General features: G+C 41.3%; 1 protein-coding gene and 1 non-coding gene across 5 annotated transcripts in view; one reads left to right on the top strand and one right to left on the bottom strand.

Moving 5' to 3' along the window:
* Positions 1–27,914, top strand: part of LOC148894763 (partitioning defective 3 homolog B-like) — a 141,775-nt gene that overhangs the window by 12,852 nt on the left and 101,009 nt on the right. For 3 of the 4 annotated variants that reach the window (XM_089002561.1, XM_089002560.1, XM_089002563.1), the window contains exons 4-6: positions 16,664–16,817; positions 20,418–20,512; positions 24,371–24,423. In XM_089002561.1, the coding sequence (XP_088858687.1) occupies positions 16,664–16,817; positions 20,418–20,512; positions 24,371–24,423 (302 nt within the window). Of the gene's footprint in view, positions 1–16,290; positions 16,435–16,663; positions 16,818–20,417; positions 20,513–24,370; positions 24,424–27,914 lie in introns of those variants that run through there. The other variant, XM_089002562.1, reaches the window with a different exon arrangement.
* On the bottom strand, positions 25,913–25,986 carry trnae-uuc (transfer RNA glutamic acid (anticodon UUC)). The gene has a single exon. It is a non-coding gene; the product is annotated as a tRNA-Glu (tRNA).

Raw genomic sequence — 27,914 nt, 5'->3', positions numbered from 1 at the left:
CTACAGCGACTCCTGTATTTTGTTTTTCTACTTATTCTTATCCTTACCTCTTCCTTTCATCCCTTTGCAACTGTGAAATGTAAATTTCTCCAGTTTGAGATAAAAGATAATAAAAGATAATCTTATGTAATTTAAAGTAAATCTGATTATAGTACTGTATATATTCATACATAGTACTGTATTTCTGCCCATCTTTCACATACTGGCAGTTTAACTCAAACAACATATTGTTTTTTTCTTGTGCTCACCAAAATTTTGCAAATTAATTGTTTTCTTTCAGCAATATGTTTGTTTTCCTCTTCCACTAACGCTTCCTATTCCATCACTTCAAAATTCCCTTCGTAGATACGGTCCTCATCTGCGTGCTCACAGAACACAACCGTCAGAGCTACAGCAAGCGCAAACCTCTCTTTTAAGTCTGTTGATCTCCATCACTTTTACACCCGGTCAGAACAGCACTCGCGATCTTTTACAGTAAATTTTGTAAAATATCACAATCTCAGGAAATCACAAACAACACAGTCACCAACAGCACACAATATGTTCCAACCAGCAATTTAGCTGTCGCTATTTGGGATTTTCGTAAATTAGACCAATAAAGTACTGTATGTTAGCTTTATCAATTTCATTTGGTTGAGCACGCTCCTATTTCTTGGTCCGTAAAAGGACTGGGCTGCATCAGCGTAAAAGCGGTCTCAATAGCCGTGTGCCCTCACACACATAATGCATCTTGATTACACTGCATTTTGTTAAGTGTACACAGTGTGCCATATTTATTTATTGTATGATATATAGATATTTATATGCATGACACAATCTGCTGTGATTGTTTTGCATGTTCTAAGGCATTTTGATACTTGTTAATATTCTGTGAGGTGACGTGTGCATTGTTATTCACAATTACCTCATAATTGTTTACTGACCTCGCGAACTACAAGAAGGCTTTCCAGGAATAAGCACGCAAGACACAGATATTAGCTGCCGGCGACATTCAAAGGCATTTGATGTACATACTGGAAATTGTAAATTGCATTTTCTGTTAACTGTTAATTTTTGGTCATAATAGCTATTTCATAACGACATCTCATTACATCGAGACATACATACATTTAACGACATCTGATGCTATTTTGGGTCCATGTCAACCCACAGCTATGACTACTAAATACGAGAAACAAAGAATAAACATTCTTTCCTGATTCGAGATCGCATTTCTCCTAGCAAGTAGATTCTGAGATGTTTATTTTTCTATCGTGTAATGTCAGCTTTATAAAGTTAAGTGAACAAAAGTGAAAGACAAACACACTCTAAGGTTTCTGTCACACACCCAGTGTATCGCTATGCAAACAGTTTCTTGGTCACCTTTGCCATCTCGGGCCCTCCATGTGAAGTGGCCAGCCGGTAAGAATAATATTGACCTTGGATTAAAGAAAGCAGTGTACCTTATTGCTTTCACGCATTGAAATGGTTTCATTTACAGAGAATCGTAGTGTGTTCATGTAGACTAGAGGCTGCTAACATTTATAATAATAATAATAATAATAATAATAATAATAATAATAATAATAATAATAATAATAATAATAATAATAATAAATTTAATTTCAAGCGCCTTTCGCACATTCTTTGGTGCATGTTTGTTGTGTTATACAAGTCTTTTTAAGCTGTTTTTGAGGCAAAAAATCCAGAGCTTTCCAGAGTTTTTTTCAGAACTGCTTTCATCTTCTTGTATTTTGTACATAGAATATGTGCATGTGGAGCTGAACTACAGTGATTCATGCTGTGAATGATCATATCAATTATTCTTAGTTCGTTAGTACTGCCATATGTTAAAAAAAATATTGTTCCTCCATACTGCCAAGAGGTTTCTAGCTGTTTCTGTTCTTAATCATGGGCGGGCTCACCAAAAAACACAAGTTTCTGACCAATTAGCTGAGAATATGAGCTTTTTGTAAAGGGCAAAACAGTGATTAATTTCTAAAGCCGAAATTTATTTATACATGTCAACACTACTCACTGGTGATCTTTATCCTTACATGACAGTGGTGAACAATCCTGAAATTAACAGACAAGCTGGGCGAGACCCACTTCCGCTCCAACCCATTTCAAAATCCACCTTAACATATTTTTGGTGACGCTAGTTGACAAATATAAAAAAATAGCAGTGAATGAGTTAAGCGAATTCAAAACAAAATATTTACCATTTTAAGAAATGTTAGAATGTAATAACGTACATTTTGTAATGCAATGATCTCGCTTTGATTTGTGTTCTAAAACAAAACGATGAGGTCTACCTTAAAAATGTTTATGAGCCAGTCTTCAAATGTGTTTTTGAAGCAAAAATGAAAATGGTTTTCTGTCGTCTCTGCACTAACAATTTGACAACTACGCAATGTCCCGTGATATTTGCTGCAAGGGTTTGTCACCAGAAACATATCTTGAGATAACAGGGACATCACACAAACACATCATCAAAACAAACAATTTGAATAAAGTTGATCACCCCTCTGAATGAATTGTCACTGACAGCCTTAACACTACTTAGTTCTTTTGTAGTTCTACAATTTAGCCATTGACTTCCTACCATGACTGACAGATGGGTTATTGATATAAGTGACCAGTTCCTTGTCATCTTCCTCAACAAACCCCACTTTCAGACACTTCATTACAAAAGTTAATCATCATGATGATTCCATGAGGAGTTGGGCTTCATCCTAAACACAAATTGCATGCACGCACACACACACACACCCATTTCCCGATTTCCTGCATCCATCAATTATGGTCGGACCTCAGGTGGAGCTGTGTTTCCTTCATTAAGAGTAAAGGTCCATGCAGAGGAGAGGCTCGAGCATTTATTATACTCATAATTAACCGTTTCCTTTTCACCCTATCAGGTTCTCACCCGGTTTCATTTCAATCAACCTGTTAACCTCCTCTCCTTATCACTTAAATTCGTCTCCCATAGCTTGTTGATTGGCTCCTTCTTACTGTTACCTTGCACCCATGGCACACACAATGTTCCCATTAAACCCACATTTGGCTGTATTTCACTCTCTTCCTCACTTCTTTAACTATTCACCTCCCAGTGTGTTTCATTCCATTCACACCAGCATTTAACCCCTTTTTTCCTCTTGCCCTCTCCTGCTTCGTCCCCTTTTATGTGCTGACAAATTGCACCTATTTGTCTCATTCGGACTCTCTTAATGCAACTGTTGCCGCTGTTCCTTAATCTCTCTTGCTTTCTGGCTTATTCTCCTGTAGAGTAAATGCCTTGACTCAATTAACCCCCTCCAAGGTTGCTAGCTAAAGGTCAACATATGTATCAGGACTGGTCACACCAAGATGTGACTCAAACATGATTGAATTCATTAGAAGATGGGGTAAGAGAGATGACGAATGAAGTAAGAGACGGAGGGCGGAGGGAGGCGACATGGTGAGGATGCCAAAGCGTGACCAAATGCGAGCAGGTGATTTGGGATATGGAGAGTGAAATTACTTCCTTAATCAAATCATGTAGAACGAAGCGACCAAAACACAGAAGTTCAGGTAGAGCGGTGACAAAAAGCTTGATTTATTGAAAAAGGAATGTTTATCAATGTTTTTTTATCTGGAGGGCATGTCAATTTAACTCATTCAGAATCAGAATCAGAATCATCTTTATTGCCAAGTATGTAGAACACACAAGGAATTTGTTTCCGGTAGAACACGCTGCACTAGTATCGTTGTCAAAAAACAAACAAACTGCTAAGTGGCACTATACAGTTCCATTTTGGCTACTGTTGAAAGAGTTCAAAGAGTTAATGGCTTGGGGGAAGAAGCTGTTTAAATGTCTGCTGGATTTGGTGCGCATGGATCGGTAGCGCCTCCCTGAGGGGAGTAGCTGGAAAAGGTGGTGGGCAGGGTGCGGAGGGTCCAGTAGGATTTTCCGCGCCCTAGTTTGGATTCTTGCAGTGTGCAAGTCCTCGAGAGTGGGTAGGGCGGTGCCAATGATTTTTTCCGCCGTCCTAACTGTCCGTTGAGGTCGGATTTTGTCCATTTTTGTGGCGGCCCCGAACCAAACGGTGATGGAAGAACACAGGATGGATTCGATGACAGCCGTGTAGAAATGTTGCAGCACCTCCTGTGGCAGGCCATGCTTCTTTAGCAGCCTCAGGAAGTACATTCTCTGTTGGGCCTTTTTCAGGATAGAGTTGGTGTTGACCTCCCACTTCATGTCCTGGGAGACTGTGATTCCCAGGAACTTGAAGGTCTCAACGGTTGACACCAGGCAGTTGGATAGTGTGAGGGGTAGCTGTGGTGATGGATGTTTCCTGAAGTCCACCATCATCTCAACTGTCTTGAGCGTGTTCAGCTCCAGGTTGTGACGGCTGCACCAGAGCTCCAGCTGCTCCACTTGTTGTCGGTACGCAGACTCGTCGCCGTCTTTGATGAGACCGATGACCGTAGTGTCGTCTGCGAACTTTATGAATTTGACAGCTGGGTGCGTTGAGGTGCAGTCGTTCGTGTAGAGAGAGAAGAGCAATGGAGAGAGGACGCATCCCTGCGGGGCTCCAGTGCTCGTGGTTCGTGTTGTGGATGATATATTTCCCAGTCTGACCTGTTGTGTCCGTCCTGTCAGGAAGCTGAGGGTCCACTGGCAGATCGTGGGGGACACACCAAGCTGGAGAAGTTTGGGGATGAGGAGTTCTGGGATGATGGTATTGACTGCCATTCACAAATGTATTCGGGAATTGAAAATATGACGTAGACCGCCATTGTTCGGGTTTTGTTTTTTCTCTTGTTTGGGTGCTGATAAAGCGGTGGCCATGGCCTCTGGCAATGTTTTTTCCCTTCCACAAAGGGCGGCATTTCCCTTTTTTCCATGGTCGCGCTTTGTTCCAGCTTCAGCTGTTGTTAAAGCGCTATATAAACCAATATGTATATACAGTAAAGTCTCGTTATATCGATATCGGATATATCGATAGTCCCGGTTATATCGATACTATTTCTATGCACGCACGGAGAAAATTACATGCAAACAGGGTCGGATATATCGATAGTCCCGGTTATATCGATATTTTTTCGGACTCCCTTGAATATCGATATAACGAGACTTTACTGTATTGCGTTGTATTTTGCACAGCCACCCTCATTTCAAGCTCATTACTCCAGACCCATATAATTTAGGAATTAACTATTTTTTTTTCTGATGAAAGAAGAGAGTCCAAGGTTTCTGACGCTGCATTGAATATTTATGTAGTCCTAAAACTCAATATTCTGTGGGTGCTGGAATTCCAGTGACAATGACAAAAACCCTGGCACTGGACTGGACACGTTTTTGCACATACAGTAAAGTCTCGTTATATCGATATCGGATATATCGATAGTCCCGGTTATATCGATACTATTTCTATGCACGCACGGAGAAAATTACATGCAAACAGGGTCGGATATATCGATAGTCCCGGTTATATCGATATTTTTTCGGACTCCCTTGAATATCGATATAACGAGACTTTACTGTATCTGGCAGTGAATGCTGTTGCTTAATTTACAGAAGTACAGGATGCCTGACGGTCACAATGTAAATAAGGGCTTGGAGTTTCTAAACCAAGCACAATGAACTAGTTGGTGCAGCGACAATGTGTTGTGAAGTGATTCAGTTCATTTTCCCATTTTCACTTCTGATTCTTTTTTTGCCATGACATTGTTTGAACTTTATTATTTTTTAGAATTCTTTCTTTATTTAAAAAGTTTATGAATCACCGTTGCTATGATTTTCTCAAAGGGCTATTTTTGACCAGTCCTATGCATGAACTCATTCACTCCCAGATAATGTGCAAACATGTTTCTACTCCAATGCAAGGGTTTTTGTCATTTTCACTCAAATTGTAGGACCCACAAAATGTTGAGTTGACTACATCAACATTCAATGCAGCGTAAGAAACCTTAGACACTCTTCTTTCATCAGATAAAAGAGTTAATTACTACGTTATATATTAGTCTGGAGATATCTGAGGTTGAATTGGGGGCGGCTGTACAAAAGACAAATGCTGCCCCCTTGTGGGAGGTAAATATTGCAATTGTGGAATGGCAGTGAATGATTTAATATCAAACATATGAGCCTGAATTGTTCACAGGAGAAATTGGTCTGTCAGTACCTCAAAAAAATAGAGGACACATTTTCAGCAGGTAATCAGAGCATGCTACTGAACTTTTTTCTAGAAAAGAAAATACTTTGAGGAGGAGGACACTAGGAAATAATCTAAAGTAACCAGTCTACTAAAACATATACCTGTTCTGTTAAAAACACTTGTCTATTTTCGTCATTAAAAACACATGTTAATGAGGTGCAATTTATATATGCTGCACTGTTGCTGTTGGACTTCGTGTCACTGCCTTTTTATTCCTAGTCACAGACATAAAACTACAGTGATACCTTGGTTTACGAACACTTTTGCTCACGAACCTTTCGCCTTACTTTCGCCTTACGAACATTAAATTCACGAGAATATAATCTTGGCATACAAAGTAGTTTTCGGCGGATGAACCAAACCACACAGCGCCACGGTGTCTGGCGGACTAGTTTTCTGCGGATAAACACCAAACCACACGCTTGAACAAAGATTAATGAAAACATTCTTGGCAAATGCTTTCGTGGCTGGTGGACTAGTTTAATTCCACACCCTATTTGAGTGCAGATGTGGTTTGCTATCGAGTGGAGTACTTTAGCTATTATGGGACCGAAAAAGACCCCACCACAGGCTAGCGTTAAGAGGCATCAAGAGGCAACTACATCAACGGCCATCACAAAGGTAAATAAAACGACTTTATTATACAGTGCAATATATCTATTATTATTACAGTAAAGTCTCGTTATATCGATATTCAAGGGAGTCCGAAAAAATATCGATATAACCGGGACTATCGATATATCCGACCCTGTTTGCATGTAATTTTCTCCGTGCGTGCATAGAAATAGTATCGATATAACCGGGACTATCGATATATCCGATATCGATATAACGAGACTTTACTGTAATTACAATACAATAGCCCATGTATTATACATAAAATAAGGTATATTTTGTGTAGTTTTAAGGCTTATTTAGGAGAAACATATGTTTAATGGGGACCTGGGAACAGATTATTCTCATTTTTAATGGTTTCTTATGGGAAATAAATATTTGGCAGACAAACTTTTTGCCTTATACACACTTTCTGGGAACCAATCAAGTTCGTAATCTGAGGTATCACTGTATTGGTGTTGGGCTCAAGATGGTTTTAGCTAACATTGGACTCATCCGCTAGCTTCCGCTGCCCATGAGTGTGGCGCATTGTCAAAGTACATCTCATCTCTTATTTTCCGTACCGCTTCCTCCTCATTAGGGTCGCGGGGGTTGCTGGAGCCTATCTCAGCTGTCTTCGGGCACGAGGCGAGGGACACCCTAAATTGGTTGCCAGCCAATCGCAGGGCACACAAAGACATACAACAGTCACTCTTACACTCACACCTAGGGACAATTTGGAGTGGTCAATCTGCCTGCCATGCATGTTTTTGGAGTGTGGGAGGAAACCGGAGGACCCGGACAAAACCCACGCAGGTCCGGGGAGAACATGCAAACTCCACACAGGGAGGCCGGACCGGGACGCGAACCGGCGACCTCTGCACTGTGAAGCCGGTGTGCTAACCACTCGACTACCGGGCCAAAGTACAGTACATAGCAATTTTCTATTGCATACTGTTGCTATTTTTCAACCTCTTCGGGCAATTTCACCCATGTTGTGTTTTTCAATACCCGTGACATTGAATGCAGTGCAACAAGTAGGGATATAATCAGATCCAAAATATCATGATAATTCTCAAGAAATTACAAAGTACAGACGCTGCCCTCCTTACGAACGAGATACGTTCCGAGCGGTGAATTCGGTCGTAAGTAGCTTCAGTGCTATATTTTGGATGGAATGTATGTTTAAGTCAAACACTGAACGGGGAAGTCCTCGCGGAGCATCAACTGGGAAGAGGGATTTCCTCCCCGCCCACATACTCTACACAGCCAATCATAAAAGAGCTTGGCACCTTCTCCTCAGAGCGTCAACTGGTAAGAAGGATTACCTCCCCGCCCACATACTTTATGCAGCCAATCTTAAGATAGCTCGACGGTTCGGGGCCTGAACTTGTTGGCAACACTTCAGCCACTGATTGATCAGCCTCGGTGTCCGTTGCATAAACCCTTGAAACCTCCAATGTATGTGTGAAACACAGTACACAGGCAATCGCAAGTGAGCTCGGCCGGAAAAAGGCATGCAATACAAAATCTAATTTACAGCATCGCTGTACAAACATTCTTTGACATATAGTACTTGCAAAAATGTTCCTATGTACCGTTTTGTCGTAATTCAAATGTTCGTAAACTGGGGAGCGTCTCTAGTGCACAGTGTTGTGTAAGCCTCAAGCCAAAAAAACAATATGGTTGTTGATGGATCTGTGCTGCTTTGAATATCGTAACCTGACAGTGATGATCTCATAGTAATTTTAATCTCACTACACCTTTATCGTTACAGCAAATTACGGAAAATCATAACAGATTCCTAGGACGATGGACACATTTCTAAATATATTTTTGTATTGTTGAATGTATTTTCAGCTTGAAAATGTATAGTATCGTTGAAGCAAACTCCCAAATCCAAGAAAGTTTCACAGAAAGGCCTACTGCATATCAGCGTTCGGGTTGGAGGGTGTTCTAATCAGTGACACCTGACAGAAAGCAATTCCAACTTCAAAAGCTACTCAGACATACATTGTTGTGAGGCAAGTTAATTGAATGAGATAAGAGGTTAGAAAAAATGAGAAAAAGGTATGTTGGCTTTGAATGGGATTTGGAGATGTAGGCTCAAGGTTTATGGTATTGAGCGAAACCATTAGTTAAAAAAAGAGAGAGAGTGAGAGCATGTGTAAACTACACAAAAATGATTGATTTTCTCTCCTCAATAGTTCATTTGCTGTGATTAAAAGTGGACCGGATTAAGTGGAGGGAACTACTCGAGTTTGCAAGTGTGAAAGCGCCCTTAGATGCCTTCTGTTGGATCAGCCGCAATTGGTTAGCGTAGAATGTGTCCATCTGGGTTACGAGTCTACATAACACTCTTCTATATGGCCTTGTGTGCTCTACACTCACTCGGAGGTAGTCTTTTGTAAAGGTTACACACTAATACATTACCACATAAACAATATTCTTTTAGGACACAGAATGTATTGAGTCTTTGTAAACACATAAAGACACCTGTTTTCACCTACCCACCAGATTCTGATTGCTTATTATATGAAACGTGAGTATATATATTATTATATGAAACGTAGGTATATATATATATATATATATATATATATATATATATATATATATATATATATATATATATATATATATATATATATATAAGCGGCTGGATAGCTCAGTTGATAATGCATCGGTTTGGCATATGGGAGACGAGGGTTCGAATCCCACTTGTGGCAGAGAAAATGAGCACAATGACATCATCCAGTGTGGGTCCTTGGGCAAGACCCTTCACGCTAATGCCTACCTCATACAATGATGAGAGACAATAAATGGAATGACATGCCGGCTCAGACGTCGCCCGGCCAAACAAGGTCTGCGTCAGGTGCTGGGGAACCAGAGCACCCTGATGAAAAATGGGCTACTGGAACAAAGCGGAGATGGACGAGATGCGATAACATGGCTCTGTTGGAATGCTACTACTCAAGCAACCCTAGTCAGAGGGGTTACATGCGGAGAATGGGGGCTGAATGGTTACTTCGAAACCCACAGTCACGGTTGACCACGAAACAACTAGTAGCTCAGTGTTCCAATATCCACAAACGGCAATTGCTATCACAACTTGAGATTGATGAGGTACAACACAAATTCCGAGGTGAAGGGCCCCAGGCTGCCACATCACAGGAAGAGGTTCAACCAGAGATTGGGAGGCAAGCCCCAATGAATAATGAGATTGGGAAGCCAGCCCCAATAAATGAAATGCTGAGCGAGGCAGCAAATGACCTGAGAGATAAGATCATGGCAAGAATGAAAACTGGGCAACGAAGGCACCGATTACAACGGCTATGTGAAGTACCACCTGAAAGTCTCATGGAAACTGTGAATGCAGCACTGAGAACGATCCCGACCGGAACGATCACGGAAACCAATGAGCTGATATACACCTCAGCATCAGTGATCCTAGACATGCTTGGCTACAAGAGCAACCATGAGAGCCACGAGATTCATTACCCACCATGGAAAAGACGGTTGGAGGCCAAGATCAAGGCGGCTCGGAAAGATGTGAGTCAATTGACGGAGACCCAGAGAGGTGTGAATAAAAGGCCAATACCCAAGAGGTACATGCAGATAACCATACCTGAAGCACTCGAAACTGCCAAACAAAGGCTCCAGGCCTTGGCCAGTCGCCTAAAGAGGTACACGAAAGAGAATGAGGCCAGAAGAATAAACAGGCTGTTCGCAACACAACCTGCGAAAGTGTACGCTCAGTGGCAGGGTTCTAACAGCAGAGCAGACCCTCCAAGGCTGGAAACTGAAAGATACTGGAAAGGCATATGGGAGAAGGAGGTCGTACATAACAGCAGTGCACAATGGCTGGTGACTCTGAAAGAGGAGCACAGCAACCTCCCTGAACAGAACCCAGTTACCATCACAGCGGCAGATATACAAGGAAGAGTCTCAGGTATGAAAAACTGGACGGCACCAGGCCCAGATATGGTCCACACCTACTGGCTAAAGAAACTCACAGCTCTCCACGAGCGCCTAGCAGCACAAATGAACCAGCTGCTGATGGATGGGACTCACCCAGGATGGCTAACCGAAGGGCGAACAATCCTGATCATGAAGGATTCCTCAAAGGGTGCAGTTCCTTCCAACTATCGGCCAATAACCTGTCTCTCCACAACATGGAAGCTCATGTCAGGCATCATTGCGGCTAAGATAAGTGGACACATGGATCAATACATGAGCAAAGCACAGAAAGGCATTAGTAGAGATACTAGAGGTGCCAAACATCAGCTGCTGGTTGACAGAACAGTCGCTCAAGACTGCAGGTCCCGACATACCAACCTGTGCACAGCCTGGATTGATTACAAGAAAGCATATGACTCGATGCCACACACATGGATCAATGAATGCTTGGAGTTGTATAAAGTCAACAGGACCCTGAGAGCCTTCGTTGCAAACTCGATGAGGATGTGGAAAACCACACTTGAAGCCAATGGCAAGCCACTAACGCAAGTGTCCATCAAATGTGGCATATACCAAGGTGATGCACTCTCCCCACTGCTGTTCTGCATAGGACTGAACCCCCTCAGCCAGATAATCGCCAAGACAGGCTATGGATACCGCCTCAGAAATGGAGCTACGATCAGTCACCTCCTCTACATGGATGACATCAAGCTGTATGCTAAGAGCGATAGGGACATAGACTCCCTGATCCACACAACCAGGATCTACAGCAGTGATATCGGAATGTCATTCGGGCTGGAGAAATGTAGTCGGATGGTGACTAAGAGGGGCAAGGTAGTTCACACTGAAGGGGTCTCACTCCCTGAAGGAACAATAGCAGACATTGAAAACAGCTACAAGTACCTTGGTATACCACAGGCCAATGGCAACCTCGAATTAGCAACAAGGAAAGCGGCTACGACCAAATACCTCCAGCGGGTGAGGCAAGTCCTCAGAAGCCAGCTCAATGGCAAGAACAAGACCCGGGCAATAAACAGCTATGCCCTGCCAGTGATCAGATACCCTGCAGGAATAATAAGGTGGCCAAAGGAAGAGATTCAGACCACAGATGTTAAGACCCGAAAACTCCTCACCATGCACGGAGGGTTCCATCCCAAGTCCAGCACCCTGAGACTGTACACAAGCCGTAAGGAAGGAGGCCGGGGACTAGTGAGTGTGAGAGCCACTGTCCAGGATGAAACATCCAAGCTCCATGAATACATCAAAGAGAAGGCTCCAACGGATGATGTACTCAGAGAATGTCTCAGTCAATGGGGAACAGAGGATGAGGTGCTGGAAGAGGGACAATCATGGGAGGAAAAGCCCCTACACGGGATGTACCACCGAACCATAGCAGAAGTGGCTGATCTCAAGAAGTCCTATCAGTGGCTAGAGAGGGCTGGCCTAAAGGACAGCACAGAGGCACTCATCCTGGCTGCCCAAGAACAGGCCCTGAACACCAGAGCCATAGAGGCAAGGATATACCACACCAGACAAGACCCAAGGTGTAGGTTGTGCAAAGAGGCACCTGAGACAATCCAACACGTAACTGCAGGGTGTAAGATGCTGGCAGGGAAAGCCTACATGGAGCGCCATAACCAGGTGGCTGGCATAGTCTACCGAAACATCTGTGCGGAGTATGGACTGGAAACCCCAAGGTCAAAATGGGAAACACCTCCCAAGGTGGTGGAGAATGACCGAGCAAAAATCCTGTGGGACTTCCAGATACAGACTGACAAGATGGTAATGGCCAACCAACCAGATATCGTGGTCATAGATAAAGGGGAAAGGAAAGCCGTTGTCGTGGATGTAGCGGTCCCGAGTGATGGGAACATCAGAAAGAAGGAACATGAGAAAATCGAGAAATACCAAGGGCTCAGAGAGGAGCTGGAGAGAGCCTGGAAGGTAAAGGTGACAGTCGTGCCTGTGGTGGTCGGAGCACTTGGGGCAGTGACCCCCAAACTCGACGAGTGGTTGCAACAGATCCCGGGAACAACATCGGATATCTCGGTCCAGAAAAGCGCAGTGCTGGGAACAGCACGGATACTGCGCAGAACCCTCAAGCTTCCTGGCCTCTGGTAGAGGACCCGAGCTGAAATGGGGACAGACACCACCCATGGTGGGTGAGACGAGGATTTTTTTTTTTTTATATATATATATATATATATATATATATATATAGAGAGAGAGAGAGAGAGAGAGAGAGAGAGAGAGAGAGAGAGAGAGACCTCGGTTTTCGAACGACTCACAGTTCAAACACATTTCGAGATATTCTTGCTTCGTAGTTCGAACAACAATCGGATTTCGAACGCCGGTACGACATGTGAGTGCGTACGCAACGGTGGGATGCTGAGCTGCGTATGGGTGTATCGCTCTCATCGTGACCAACTGTTGTCGCTTGCGGACGTGCTGCGTTTTGCTCTCGCATTTAATATAGGTGTACGAAGAGATTAAGCCCCTAATCATGCCTCCAAAGAAAGTAAGTGCTGCTCCAAGTCAAAAAAGAAAAGTAGTGCGTACAACTAAGAAAGAAATAATAGCAAAATATGAAGGAGGTGTGCGAGTACTGATCTGGCTAGGGCAGGGGTGCTCACACTTTTTTCAGCGAGGGAGCTACTTTTGAAATGACCAAGTCAAAATTATCTACTCATTATATTTATTGAGAAATATAGTGAAGATTATTGCAATTTATGTTGATGTATATCCGCGTATGTTGCACAACACAACATAATTATGTCAATTGTTTGCCATTACCTGAGTTCACTCTGATAACTGGCAGACGAGGCAACCGCACTTGAAAATGTCATCGTGAAAAAAAGTCATCCTCTCATTCCGTATAAAAGTGATACGTTTTTTTCTTCTTACTAGGTCCAGCTCTTCCACTTTTTTCATAGTTAATTACTTATATATATGGTTATACTTAAACTTCCCCTTAATCTTACGTTTAAGGGGAAAAACCGAGCGAAAAATTAGGATGTAACTAACGACATCCTTGTTCACTTTGCAACAAAGCGGCGTTGTTTGAGCTCGCAGTGAGTCTCTCAATGAGATGTCATTTGATTGGTTCTCCGGTGTATCAATCAAATAAAGGGATGGCTGATTGGCTGACGTCGAGTTTTTTTCAAAAGAACTCCACTTGATTTGTTAAGCGTCAGTTCCTGACAATGTCACATCACCTTGTCTTGCGATCTACCAATAGTACCATGGAGAGCCATTGGTCGACCACGATCGACATATTGAGCACCCCTGGTAGGGAATACAGCATGGCGAAATCTACGATCAGTACGATATTAAAGAATAAGGAGGCTATCAAATCTAATGAAATCTAGCTATAGGAGTGAGAGCAAGTGTCATTGGATAGATATTTTAAGAGAAAAGAACATCCTGTAGCCGAGTCATCCGTAGCAATGAGATTTGAACGTGTGAGCACCCCTCAGATAGTCTCCTTCCAAACAATACATTTCTTTCCTCCGTCCACCTGCGCCTTCTGCTGACCACCACAAAGATAAAAAATCCTATTCATAATTATTTTCTTTACGAACGTACAATTATCCTGGGTTACATTTATGTTTATGTTATTTGTGTCTTTGCCATTTTCCTTAACATTTTCTAAGATATACATTGCTTTTTATGTGTTGGTCAGCATTTTAATGTGCAATTTCATGCATAAAATAATGTATAACATACTGAACTAAAAAGGTAAACATTCAGGGTGTTGGAACGGATTAAAACGATTCACATTATTTGTAATGGGAAAAATGGTTTCGGTGTTCGAACAAATCGCTTTTCGTACAGGGTTCTGGAACGGATTATGGTCGAGAACTGAGGTATCACTGTATATATATAAACGTTTTATATATATATATATATATATATATATATATATATATATATATATATATATATGGCCTTTTTTCCATGTAAGCGCTTTTTTTCAGCTTCAGCTATTGTTAAGGCCCGCTATAAACCAATAGGTACCATTTCAAACTCATCTAACTCCAGACCCATATAATTTAGGAATTTACTCTCTCTGATGAAAGAAGAGGGTCTAAGTTTTCTAACGCTGCATTGAATGTTTATGTACTCCTAAAACTCAATATTCTGTGGGTCCTGGAATTCAAGTAACAATGACAAAAACCCTGGCACTGGAGTTTTTTTTTTGCACATGTCTGGCAGTTAAAGGACAACCGACACCATTTTTTTGTTTCCTAACTGACATCAGAAAAACGTTTTATAGCATCTAAAATGCTCAAAACACGCAGGCTGATATTTTTAGTCAAATGAAAAACACCAATAAAAATGACATAAAGTGTTCAAAAACGACGTCAAAGTTTCAGAAGGTCCCACCCCCTTGTTTGTGACGTCACGCCAAGACGTCTTGCCTTGCCTTGCCAAGACGTCTTGCTTGCGGAGAAGATGTTTGCTTGTTACTCATCCAGTTATGAATATGATTCAAATAGTTCTGAAGTTATTCCGTGTCATTTTGAGGTATCTGGACAGAAATGTAGCACCCAGAAAATGCAGAAGATGCACCCCAAGCTCCGACGGAAATGGGCTGATTTGTCTGCTGGGAATTTGTCAGCGAATACCAAATAGTTGTCTTGGTGCAACACACGATTCACCATCGCGTTATTTATGTGTTTTCCTTCTAATTTCGCCATCAACACGAAGTTTTCCGAGCAAACAAAGTACCGCAAAATGCATTGTGTGTCGCTTTCTCGTTCCAAACGTGACGTCACGTGTCATCAACTCGAAAACAAGAGTCTTAAAGCGTAAAATATAGCTATATGCAGTGGAATCATTGTAAAATACGCTCAGTCGAAGTCATTTGAAGTGATTTCACAAATTATGGACACAACCTGTCCGGAGGCGTAGGTTTTCCTTTAAGTGTTACTTGAGATTATTACCTGTACTCTGTACGACTGTAATTATGACCTAATTGAATTAGCATTGTGTAGATGAGACATACAAGAAAAATCTCATTTATTTTGTTTGTAGATGTTTATACAGTATTTTAATTCACACGCACGCATGCACCCATGCACATACACACACACGCACACACACACACACACACACACACGCACGCACGCACGCACGCACGCACGCACGCACGCACGCACGCACGCACGCACACACACACACACACACACACACACACACACACACACACACACACACACACACACACACACACACACATTTCTTCCCAGTTTGAGAATATTCTAATGGAAGGTGTGCAGACTTTTTTATGGTTTATTTTGGACCATTACAAACAAATGTCAGCACTTCATACAGAAATCCAGTGACCCTCATATGGATCAAGCTCTGGCTTTACTGGCACCCTCTGCTTTCTTTTTTCTTTACCACTATGTCTATGGCACAAACACCCAGAGCCACGTGTGTACACCACAGGCCTATTCAGCATTTGTGTGGAGGCCCCTAGAACCCAGTGTTGACCAGCTCTGTCTCATGTTGAGCTAAACGCAGACTCAGTGCTATGTTCAATAGATGGGGATTTCACTATATAACTACGAGGGTGGGAGCTGGGTGTCACACACATGAAGAGGAAGGATGCAAATGGAGGCTGTGGTTAAGTAGTCGTTACACACTCATTGGAATGCTGGGGTCCTTGGACGTCCTTTATAGTGTCCTCATCCACAAGGTGTGTAAACCAAAGACACCCATTGTCTTTGTTCGGTTTCAGGAACTATTCTTTGTGGTGTTGTGAATCTACAGAGAATTGTAGTCATTGTGTCAATTTTATCCTGCTTTATCTTTTCTATGTTTTCTTTGACTTTCAGCCTTGCGCAACTGACTTGGAAGAATATCGTTTTTTAAGAATTGCTGAAAATAACCAGATTATGCTTGTGTTTTTATTTTTCATTGATCAGCTGATGGCTGTGTATGAAGAACAGGAAGCCCAAGGGAGGGATGCAGCCAACACAAGCCCTTCCTCCAGCCATGATCTCCACCAGGCTGAGCTCTCTGTCTTCCAACCAATCTCGGGAGGAGAGATAGAAGTCAATTCATCAGCTCTCAAGTCAAGTGAGTATTGGAGAAAAAAAAGATGGATGCACCAATGCCACTTTTTTCAAACCAACTACCACTATAAGTGAAAAAGTTAAGAAGGTTCATTCAAATGTTTGGGCAGTATATGGTGCTGGATCCGCTGACCGTCTGAATGTATCAGTCTAATTTTAGTGATGCGAGTGATATGTTTTAGCAGATATAAAAATCATGCTCAGGATGCCATAACAGAGCACCGATGTACCTTTAAAACATATTGCATTTTAGAATCTGTTCAAACTGTGGCTTTGGGGGATTTTAAACTATCCGAGATAGCGAGGATGCCCTAGCAGTTCGATCCAGACACTGTTAAGACAGGAAGTTTAGTCTGTTTCAGTGTGGTTCCCTGGTAGGAAAGATTAGAGGTAATGTGTGGTTGTCATGGAAGATTAGAGGTAACAGCGCTCTGGAGACTATTACTGTCAGTGTGAGAAGGTCAGAGGTAGCCCTCTGTCGCCGACTGCTACTATAGAACAACTTTTCTCTTCCAAACACTCTTGCTCCTTTTTTGACTTTCACTTTTTTTCCTGCGAATCCTTTTCAAATGTTGGATTTTCCGAAAACAACATTTTATCACCGCCCACAAATAAATTGATCTTGAAGAGTCCCTGAGGATAAATACTTGACATTTTGCCCCTTGTTAGCTTCTCATTTGTGCTGTTATCGCACTAGAGAACTTGCCAAATTAGTTTCGCTTTCATTCCCATCCTCTTTCACGCTGCTGCCATCTTGAGCCAACTATTTATGCCTCTTTTGTCCTCTTCCTTTATCTCTTTCATTGCCATTCAATGGGGCGGGGGTGTATTGATTATATCATTGATGTCATCCTACCCCCCAGACAGTCTTCAGAGCACCAAGGGTCCATTTTGTCATAATCAATAAATTACCCCCCCAATATCATTTGCCATTTGTTCATGGTGCTTCACTTATATAACTGTATTTATTCAAACCTTTGTCATTTGATTACCAATGGAACCACAAGGCTCATGTAACCAGTGTCTTAATGTACATATTATGATTAATTGATTTAGATAAAAGAGGCTAAATGTGAGAGTAGGGAGTATGCAGATCCTTGAACGTTTTACCATGTTACGTTTCTCCTATTATTTTTCTAAACTCTCACATTGGTCGTCCACTGCAGTGTTTCATTCATCATCTTCTATTTAATGATTATTTTATGCAGTGAGGTGATGAAATGTGCAACAGGAAGACACCATATTATGTTAGCAGTATGCATACCCATATTTGCAAATCACATACTTATCAACCAATTGGACCAATGAGCGTCAGCTTGCGAGAGGTACCACATGAAATACATACACAGCTTAAGAGGCTATACCGACTCACATTTGGGAAATACACATTGTTGACAACATTCGTTTGGTCAGTTCATGGATTAAACATAAATTCTTAAATGAGATTTGTGTAGACAATACAAAGGTTAAGTACTACTTTGGCTAACCTTTAGTTACTTATTCTTGTTAATTGTCATTTTGATTATGCAAATGCAACACATCCGGGTTGACACAGAAAAGTTTGTCCTGTGACTGTAGAGTGACTTAGAAAGTTTTGAAAGGCACTTATAAATTAAATATATTATTATTATTATTATTATTATTATTATTATTATTATTATTACAATTTTTGTTACAGTTGATGTCAGAGTTCTAACCTCATTTAGACTGAATCACCTGCTGCGTCTATTCAGCCAAGTAGTGCATTCCATTATTCATAAAGTGCCGTGTTTGATTTAACAATTCCACACATTGCATATAATTTATAATCGACCAATACAGTGATGACCATCCAAATCATAAACCTAGCTTTCCTTTTTTGCCAACAGTTTATTCCGAAGTGTCCAAATCCTCATGAATGTACAAAAGAATACAGTGATACCTCGGTTTACGAACTTTTTGGTTTACGAATGTATAATTTATGAAAATTTTACCTTGGCGTACAAACTATTTTTCGGGATACACACGAGCTTCCACAATGAGTGATGTGTCGTTCACAAACGAGCCCGTTCTCCTGACAAGAAAATGGCAGCCGGCTTGTTTTGGTCCTCTATTCCCCGCCCTCAGTCTTTGGTTAAAGCCACGTGATTGGTCAAGAACGCAGCAGTGAGGGGAGGTGGTTTAAACATTAAAGAGGCAGGCTGACGACAGAGAAAGAGAGACTGAAGAAAATGTAGAGAAAACAGTGAAATTTGGTCTCGTTTCAACTTTGATAGTTCAAAGGCAGAGTGTAGGCCGCAAGGTTAAAATTTCCATCAATCAGGCTCCACAAATAACCCGCACAAGCCTTCAGTTCACTTGATGCAAAAAGCTATCAACCCAGCTAAACAGAACACAATTGATGGGGAACTGGGTTAAATTATCACAGAGAAAGCACCTACAAGGATTATTCCTCACGATGGTGAAAGAAGGAGGCTACGTTCCTCATCAAGTGTTTAATGCTGATGAAACTGGCCACTCCCTTCCATTAAGCCATCAACGACCATCACAAAGGTAAATAAAATGACTTTATTATACTGTACAGTGTATTTCTTTAATTATTATACCATGGCACAATTATTATCGGTAAAATAAGGTATATTTGTTGTAGTTTTAAAGGACAACTGACGTCACTTTTTTGTTTTTTAACTGACACCAGAAAAACGTTTTATAGCATCCAAAATACCCAAAACACGCAGTATGATATTTTTAGTCAAATGCAAAAGTGTCCAAAATCTGCAAAAAATTGAGCTGCGAATTGGGCATTTTCAGAAAGTCCCGCCCCCAGTTCGTGACGTCCCGCCAAGACGTCTTGCATTGCTTGTGGATCAAAACAATGGCTTCAGATTCGGAGAATATGCTTTCTTGTTACACATCCAGTTATGAATATGATTCAAATAGTTCTGAAGAGGAAAGCATACATGTTTGCAATCGACTAAAGAATTTATTTGTGCCATTTTGAGGAAACATTGGGGGAAAATCTCTCACCCAAAAAAAGAGGCACAAAATGGCGACCTCCAGTGGCCACCTCCGTTTCCACAGGCTGATAAATTCCTTATATGGCGCTTGGACGCCCTCTTATGGCCTCCTGGCGGCTTTTGGGTGCAACACGAGGTCCCCAGACCAAACAAATACAGCAAAATACATTGACGCGATGGAAGGACCGCTACAATGCGTCTTGTTTATGGTGAAGGGTGGTCCTTTAGTGACGTCACGTACGGACTCGTCACCAACTCAAAAACAAGACTTCCTGAATATTTAGCGCGGGTCTTAAAATGTAAAATATAGCTATATGCGGTGGAATCTTTGTAAAATACGCTCAGTAGAAGTCATTTGAAGCCATTTTACAAATTATGGACACAACTTGTCCGGAGACGTCGGTTGTCCTTTAAGGTTTAGAAAATTAGAAAGTAGAAAATTATGTTTTATGGGGACCCAGGAACGGATTATTCTCATTTTAATGGTTTCCTATGGGAACTTACTTTTTGGGATACACACTTCGCCTTACACACTCTGTCTGGGAACCAATTAAGTTCGTATGCCAAGGTATCTCTGCACTTCCATATGTGCCCTTGTACTTTCACAGACACCCCCCTGCTGGTGAGAAGCAGCAGCGACTCAGCTCTCGGTGCTCAGTCAGCCGAGCTTGAATCCTCCCGCCAGGAAGATGCTTCTGTGATGGTAAGACACTGACACTGCAAGGCGCGTCACATGAAACCTTGAACCTTCATTTGCGACTCCATATACAGTACCAAAAGAGTGAATAACTTTTTGGACTCACAGGTTGCCCTTTAGTCTGCACACCTATTTTTTTATACATGTTACCTCAACATTTACCTTTCTGAATTATATTTACTATAATACTAATATATCTGTGATCATTTCATTCATGAGTATAGGACTTGACATGTTATTGTACAGTTATTCCCTTAACATGGTTGTAAATCCCAGATGATGTCTTTTGAAAGCTCCTCCATGCCCGATTGGGCACCTGAGTGGTGAGCCTCTTGAGATCTCGCTCTGGACTAGTATTGTTTTTTTTCCTCAACATCTAATCTCCGTAGTGTATCTTGTTGCCGTGGTTCCGTTCTTTTGAGGGATGCACTCAAATTTGCAGATATCTGATTTCGTTTTTGATTTTTATTCACAATCTGATTCGGACTGTAAAATAACAAATTTCCATCACATTTTTTTTAATTTAGGCTTCCTGTAAAGTATATTTCGATTGTGCCACTTGAGAATAGAAATCTTGAATAGCGTAACTTGAACCATGCAGTGATTTTGAAAAAAATATTCACTCATTCACTGCCATTCACAAATGTATTCGGGAATTGAAAATATAACATCGAGCGCCATTCCCGAATTGGTTCGGGTTTTGTTTTTTTCTTGTTTAGGTGCTGATAAAGTGCTGGCCATGGCCTCTGGCAATGTTTTTTTCTGATAAAAGAAGAGAGTCTAAGGTTTCTTACATGGACACATTTTTGCACATCGTCTGGCAGTGAATGATTTAAAGGTTCAAACCCCTTTGATGAACACTTGTAACATTCAGTCACGCACAACATCATATAATTGATGTCTGTATTTTTTTAGGCCACATGCCAAAAATAATCAAAGTAATTGTATGGAAGTTTGTGTGTGCAGTTCGTGAGGGGCGAAAAAGATTTCGCCTTCACTGAGGGTCATTCAGCTTGCTGTGAAGCACAATAACCCTGATGGCTATGAAAGAGAGAGCTAAATGAGAGGAGGCTGCTCGGCTTGCACGCAGACTTGAATGGATTTTAGCTTATCCCCCCCATATAGAACAGCCTCAGCTCAGGCATGTTGTTGGACGGCCTGCATCAATTCTTCCTCTGCTGCCAGTCTCCCCGAGGACAGATAAAAACATGTGTCTCTCTGTTCGCTTGATTTGCAAGGCACATTGTTTACACATTGTGTCTTTGATAGTGCTCCAGGGCCTTTTTTAACTAAAGACCACTGATAAATGAAAAATAACTAGATGTCAGATTATTTGTTATTTAGTCTTTTTTTCTTTTGACCTCAAGACGGCGTCGCGAGAGTGGCTGCCTTTCCAGCAGCTCATGTATTTTGTTTTTCTACTTTCATTCCTTTCATCACTTTGCTGCTGTGAAATGTAAATTTCGCCACTGCAAGACTCATAAAGGCAAATCCAATCCAATCCAAACAATGACTAAAAATAGATATGATCCTGGTCTTTTTATCCGAATAGACTATTTTCCTCACCACAATGTGACATCACTTTTTTTGCCATTTCTCTTTCGGTTTCACTCATTCACACAGAGTCGATCGCCCACTTGCCCTTCCAGGTTCAAATGGAGGTAATGGTCCAGTGTAATTGTTCAAAAAGCCACTTGGCCTTTCGGTGAGAGCTGCAAGAGGAAGGAAGTGATGTTCTTACAATGAATCTCTCTCCGTGTTCTCTCCTGTTTTAAAAAACTATTTTGTGGTGTGTGTTGTGCATTGACAGGCTAGTTACAATGCGTTCATCATGATTAAGACAGAGACAGTATTTGCTGTTGCCCAGAATTCGACTCGAGAGAGTCTGTGTGTTTTTGAGGTACAGTATACCTAAAAACAGCTTGCAGTAAGGGCGGCCCGGTGACACAGTGGTTTGCACTTCGACCGACTCTAAATTGTCTTTAGGTGTAAGTGTAAGCGCACTTGTTTGTCTCAGTGTGCCCTGTGATTGGCTGACAACCGTTTCGGGGTGCATGGACATTTGCAGTACAAAAAAGTGTAGTACTGTATTGCTTTTATCAGAATACAATGATGTTTTACAAACTAATGTTTGGTTAAACACTGAATTATTGGCCTCTTTTAATAACTTCAGAGCGATTAAATGAGGCATCCAAGTATGCACTGTTAGACTTAGTCACAATGTGACACTTAGCAATTAATACAGTATTTCAGCAGTTGATAATATAATGAAGGTGTCAGTATAATGGATGTTACCTGCCACTCTGAGAGTCATTAAGATGGTATGACAGCATCTGCATCATGGCCAGGCTAATTGTTTTCAAGGCCCCAAAGCCCGAGCATATGTAGTGTATGTGTAATCTGTCAATCACTGTTGGTGCTACTATGGCGTTCTCACTTCTTTTCATTGCCACACTCAGATATCTAAAATGAGGTACACACATACTGATTCCAGCCAACGTAACCATTTATTTGTCCCTGATGGCACACATACAGTAAAGGAACAAATGATTTTATTGTATGTGTGGTGTGTAATGACCAACATTTCACAGTACACATGATAGTACCACATACTTTCACGAGCCTCCTTCACTGAACCCAATGAGCAGGAAAAGATAACACGGTCTCACAGAATACAGAGACCGCAACGAAAAATACAGTTGTGCCTTGACTTCGAGTAACCCTTATCACAAATGTTTTGAGATACGTGTTATTGCATGACAGATTTAATTCAAATCACTTGACAAAAAGGTGCAGTTTGACAGTATAGTTTTTTTTCTTCAAAAAAGGCTTCAAGATGTTGATTGACCTTCACATTTGAGGCAAAACTAATGAAATATGTATCAAAAAGCCATTGCGTATTTCAATCTTTACTTCAGGAAACCCACCAACTTTAATGCAAACACAATAGAAAATGCCAAATGTTAGTTAACACTTGAAGTAATTGGTATTTTAACACAATTTGTGTAGCAATGCCTGTAGACAATCAATACAACAATAGTCACAATCATATGTTCTTTATCCTCTGTAAAAATGACTAATGGTACTGCAGCTTCCTGTCAGCTATGTCATCTTCTTCCTGTGTCTGTGTAAAAGTCTATACATTTATGTCTATCCAGTCACATACTCCCCACTGGTGGCCAAGGCACAAACACCACATTAAGCGCAATGTTGGACCAGATAATGACATTTCCATTCATTCATTGGGGAAAATTTGCTGTCAAGGGCTGCAGTTTATCTGCAACTGCAATGAGGATAAACAATATTATGGGGTATGATTTTTCTGTCGCTTATTTCTGTCACGTTTTGCAAGGTGGTGATGGCGGGTGCGGATCCCAAAAAGCAGGCAGGAGGGAGCAGGAGGTTGTTTGACAAATTGTATTAAAATAAAGGTCAGCAGGAACAAAATGTAAAACATCAAAATCATCTGAACAGAAGAAATACAAAGTATCAAAAGAAGACCAAAAGTAAAAGTCCGCCAAGGTTAAACACACAAAGCACAGCATGCAACAAACAAGCAGCAAACAATGCAGCAAACAATGAACCGACAGCGGATGGTCATGCCGGGTGTCCTTTTAAGTGTCAGTGATTAAACGACCAGCACCTGCGAGGCTGCAGGCAGGGCTGACGTCGCTACCCGTTGGTCGCCAATCTGATCGGGACGACCCGCACCTGTGGCGGACAGCCCAGCCCCCCCCCCCCCCCCCCCCCCCCCCCCCCCCCCCCCCCCCCCCCCCCCCCGTTGGTCGCCAACCAGATCATGACAATTTCTGCCTTTTTGATACTTGATCATTAAAACAATGTGTTTGTGTGCTCTCTCAACAGGCTGTAAGTCCAGCTGTTGCAAGACCCCAAGTCAAATATACTTTCATTGACAGGTCAGTTTGATGTGCATCTTTTCAATGTTTTATGAGTGTGAGTTCCACCTTCAAGTAAAATAGCTAGGTAGGTATAATCTATATATCAAATATATAATTCCTAGCCTCAACCTATGACCGCTTGCACATAATTATGATTTGCAGTAAAAGAGGAGCATCAAGTAAACTTGCTAAAATCCAAACACCAAGATAAATGAATGGAGAAAAAAGGTCAAAGTAGCCATGTGCACATGAACATGGGCTGATTCTCCACTTGTGCAGTTATGAAACGTGGGCCTTCTTGTCTTTGTGCATGTGCATGTTTATGTTTTTGTGTCCTACTTGGCCATCTTTATTCATCATCTAATGTAGATCAAGGCCTTTAAATCCACAGTTAGTATAAAGCTTCACCATCATTAGCCCACTACAAAAGAGCAAAACAAGGTCAGACGAAGACACACGCACAGAAAATGACCCATGGGATGTATTCAGTATCTTCCACTCCAAACGTTAAATTGGGCAGCTCTCATTTGTACTCAAACATCTAGGGTTGTTTTGCAAGAAATAAAAATATCCTGTCTGTTCATACATGCATCCCTTCATCCTACCGGGGTTACTGTTAGTTTTGTGGGTATATTAAATATGTATATAAACTTCTCTGCAGTCATAATAATTTGATTTATTTGGGAATTAGTCTGCATATTTTCACCATTGCTTGCACTCATACAAACTCAAACAAGACAATTCTCAGCATGCAGTGATGTCTCAGTGATTTAGTGGTTTCTGCGTGTGTCGGTGAAATGAGCCTTGAAATTGCAAAAAACCATAAACTATGGACCAGGACTACGGCTATAAATATTAGAACTATAAAGTGTTCCTTAAATCAATCTGCGCATCAACTACTGTAAATACAGGAAGAGGATGACATCACATTTGAATAAAAACGTCATTTTTACCCAAAGGGTGAGATTTACTGCAAATTGTTTTTTGGAAAGACTTTAATAGTGCCACATATTTCTGCCTGGGAGCTGTTCCTGGAAAAACAGCTGAGGAAGGTCTGGAGTGCTTTTTAACTTATTCACTGCCAGACGTGCGAAAATGTGTCAAAAATGTGTGCCAGGGTTTTTGTCATTATCACTCGAATTCCAGGACCCATAAAATATTGAGTTTTTGGACTATATAAACATTCAATGCAGCGTAGGAAATATTAGAATCTCTTCTTCATCAGAAAAAAGTTAATTCCTAACTTATTTCCAAATGGGGGCAAATGGTATTGTTACAAAATAGTGAAACATCAGAGCGGCAAAAATATATATATACTTTTTGGGAAACTGGGAGATTCGGCTCTCTAATCGTGAGGCGTGAGGATTGTGGTCAAAATCGGGAGTCTCCCAACCAAATGATGAGACTTATTTTGTATGGGACACCCTAAATTGGTTTCCAGCCAATCGCAGGGCACACAGATATAAACACCCATTCACTCTCACACCTTGAAGTTGGCCAATGTGTGTTCCCACACCGGGAGTTGAACCCAGGCCACCTGGGTGAAAACCAGGAACCCTAACCACTATAGACCATATGGGACACTGCTTGAATTGTTCATGTAAGCTTTTCTCACCTAACCATGAATCCTAATTGGCTGAATGTGTGTTTTTTCCTAATAAGAGTCTGGTATAGTTTTACTTTATTTGAATGCTGCTGTGCCAATGACCATTTTGTGTTTGGAAGCCTTTCATGGAGCATTTTTATCTTTATTAAGTTCAATGAGTTGCTTATTATGTAGCCTCAAGGGGACACAAGCCAGTTTTTTATTGTGCTGGTCCTAAACCCGAATAAATACAGAGGGTTGTGTCAGGAAGGGCATCTGACGTTAAGCTTGGCCAAATCAAAAATGCCAATCAAACCTCTGAAGATGGAGGAGACTGATTCGCCGTGGCGACGCCTAAAGGGAAAAGCTGAAAGGAAAAGAAGATGGGTCTGGAGTTAAATGAGCTTGAAATGAGGGTGGCTGTCCAAAATACAATGCAATACATACATATTGGTTTTTATAGCACTCTAACAACAGCTGAAGCTGGAACAAAGTGCTAACATGGAAAAAAGGAAATGCCTTGTGGAAGGGAAAAACTTGCCAGAAGCCATGGCCAGCGCTTTATCGGAAATAATTCGGGCATGGCGCTCTACGTCATATTTTTAATTCCCGAATAAATTTGTGAATGGCAATGAATGAGTTAAAAATAAAAGTTATTGTTCAGATTTGATATTGTCACATTCCTGAAAACAAACAACTATGTTGTGAAGTTTTCCGCACCAGACCATGCCCTTGCTTTGTGCTCTTATGCAAAAGGTTTGACACAAAATTAAAATTTAAATTGGTCTTGAATAAAGATGAAGATTAACCAAAGTGGCAGTACAGGTATGACATTTTTTATCTGAACATATTAAGTGTTTTCTAGCCCACAATTTACACCCTGTTGAGAACCCACAATTGACACCCTGTTGAGAACCCACAATTGACACCCTGTGTGTGCTTACTCTTTTTCTAATGGTGGTAAACTGCACAGACCACTACACACATACTATATCTCTGCGAACAATCTTAATCTCATCTATTAAATCGTATGGCTGATAAGGCAGCACAGTGCCACTGGGCATGCAGACATAAAATACAAAGAAAAAGAGTCAAAGAACACAAAATGAAAGAAGCGAAGCTCACTAGCCAAGTTATCATTCATTTCTCGGATTCTCATTTGTGGCCGGTTAACATACAATTGTCATCTGTGGCAACCTTAAAGTATTTCAACACGTCATGCATGGTTTTTGGTCTTATGTCGGACTGATGAAGTAGTATCCTTGTTGTCGTGTCGGAGCATTTTTTAAGTCCAAGTACAAATACAGATGTTCAGTATTTGCACTGATCGTGATATCAGTCCATATCCAGACACATTCCTCTTAGGTAAATACTACTTTCAAACTCTTCTCCTGTGAGACACGTTATGTACATTTTCAGCACAAACTGTTTCTCCTCTATTCACGTCTGACGAGAGCACAAGCTTCACTGAGCTTTGGAATTGGCTGTCGTTCTGTTTCACGTCATAATCAGAGTCCATGATTCTGCCGAACTCTTTTGATCTTCCGCGCGTAAGGATTTGCAAGCGGGAGTATTGAACAATGGTAAAACTTACTCTTGTCGTCCTTATGGTTTTCCAAGCACATCAGTGAAGTTACATTACTCCCTATACTATGGATTTATTCGCTCAGGATAATTTTTTTCTAGACGTCTGAGAATTGAGTGCTTCCTAACCTTTGATCGCAACAGAGGGAAACTGCTAACTCTTTACGCTCAACTCTTTATATGTACCTCACCTCAGGGTCTGGTTCAGTCAACGGTTGAAATATTTATAAACAGATGTGTCCCAGTTCATTTGACCACCTAGTGTTCCATTGTTGAAAACTACATAACTGCTGTCAGAAATGCCCATGACCTTGGCAAAAGATGCACTCCAATCGCTCCA

This window comes from Hippocampus bargibanti, linkage group LG08 (genome assembly GCF_051943395.1).
Source record: "Hippocampus bargibanti isolate YZ-2025 linkage group LG08, ASM5194339v1, whole genome shotgun sequence".
Lineage (NCBI taxonomy): Eukaryota > Metazoa > Chordata > Actinopteri > Syngnathiformes > Syngnathidae > Hippocampus > Hippocampus bargibanti.
The sequence above is the reverse complement of the archived record's forward strand: the minus strand, read 5'-3'. Positions and strand labels throughout refer to the sequence as shown.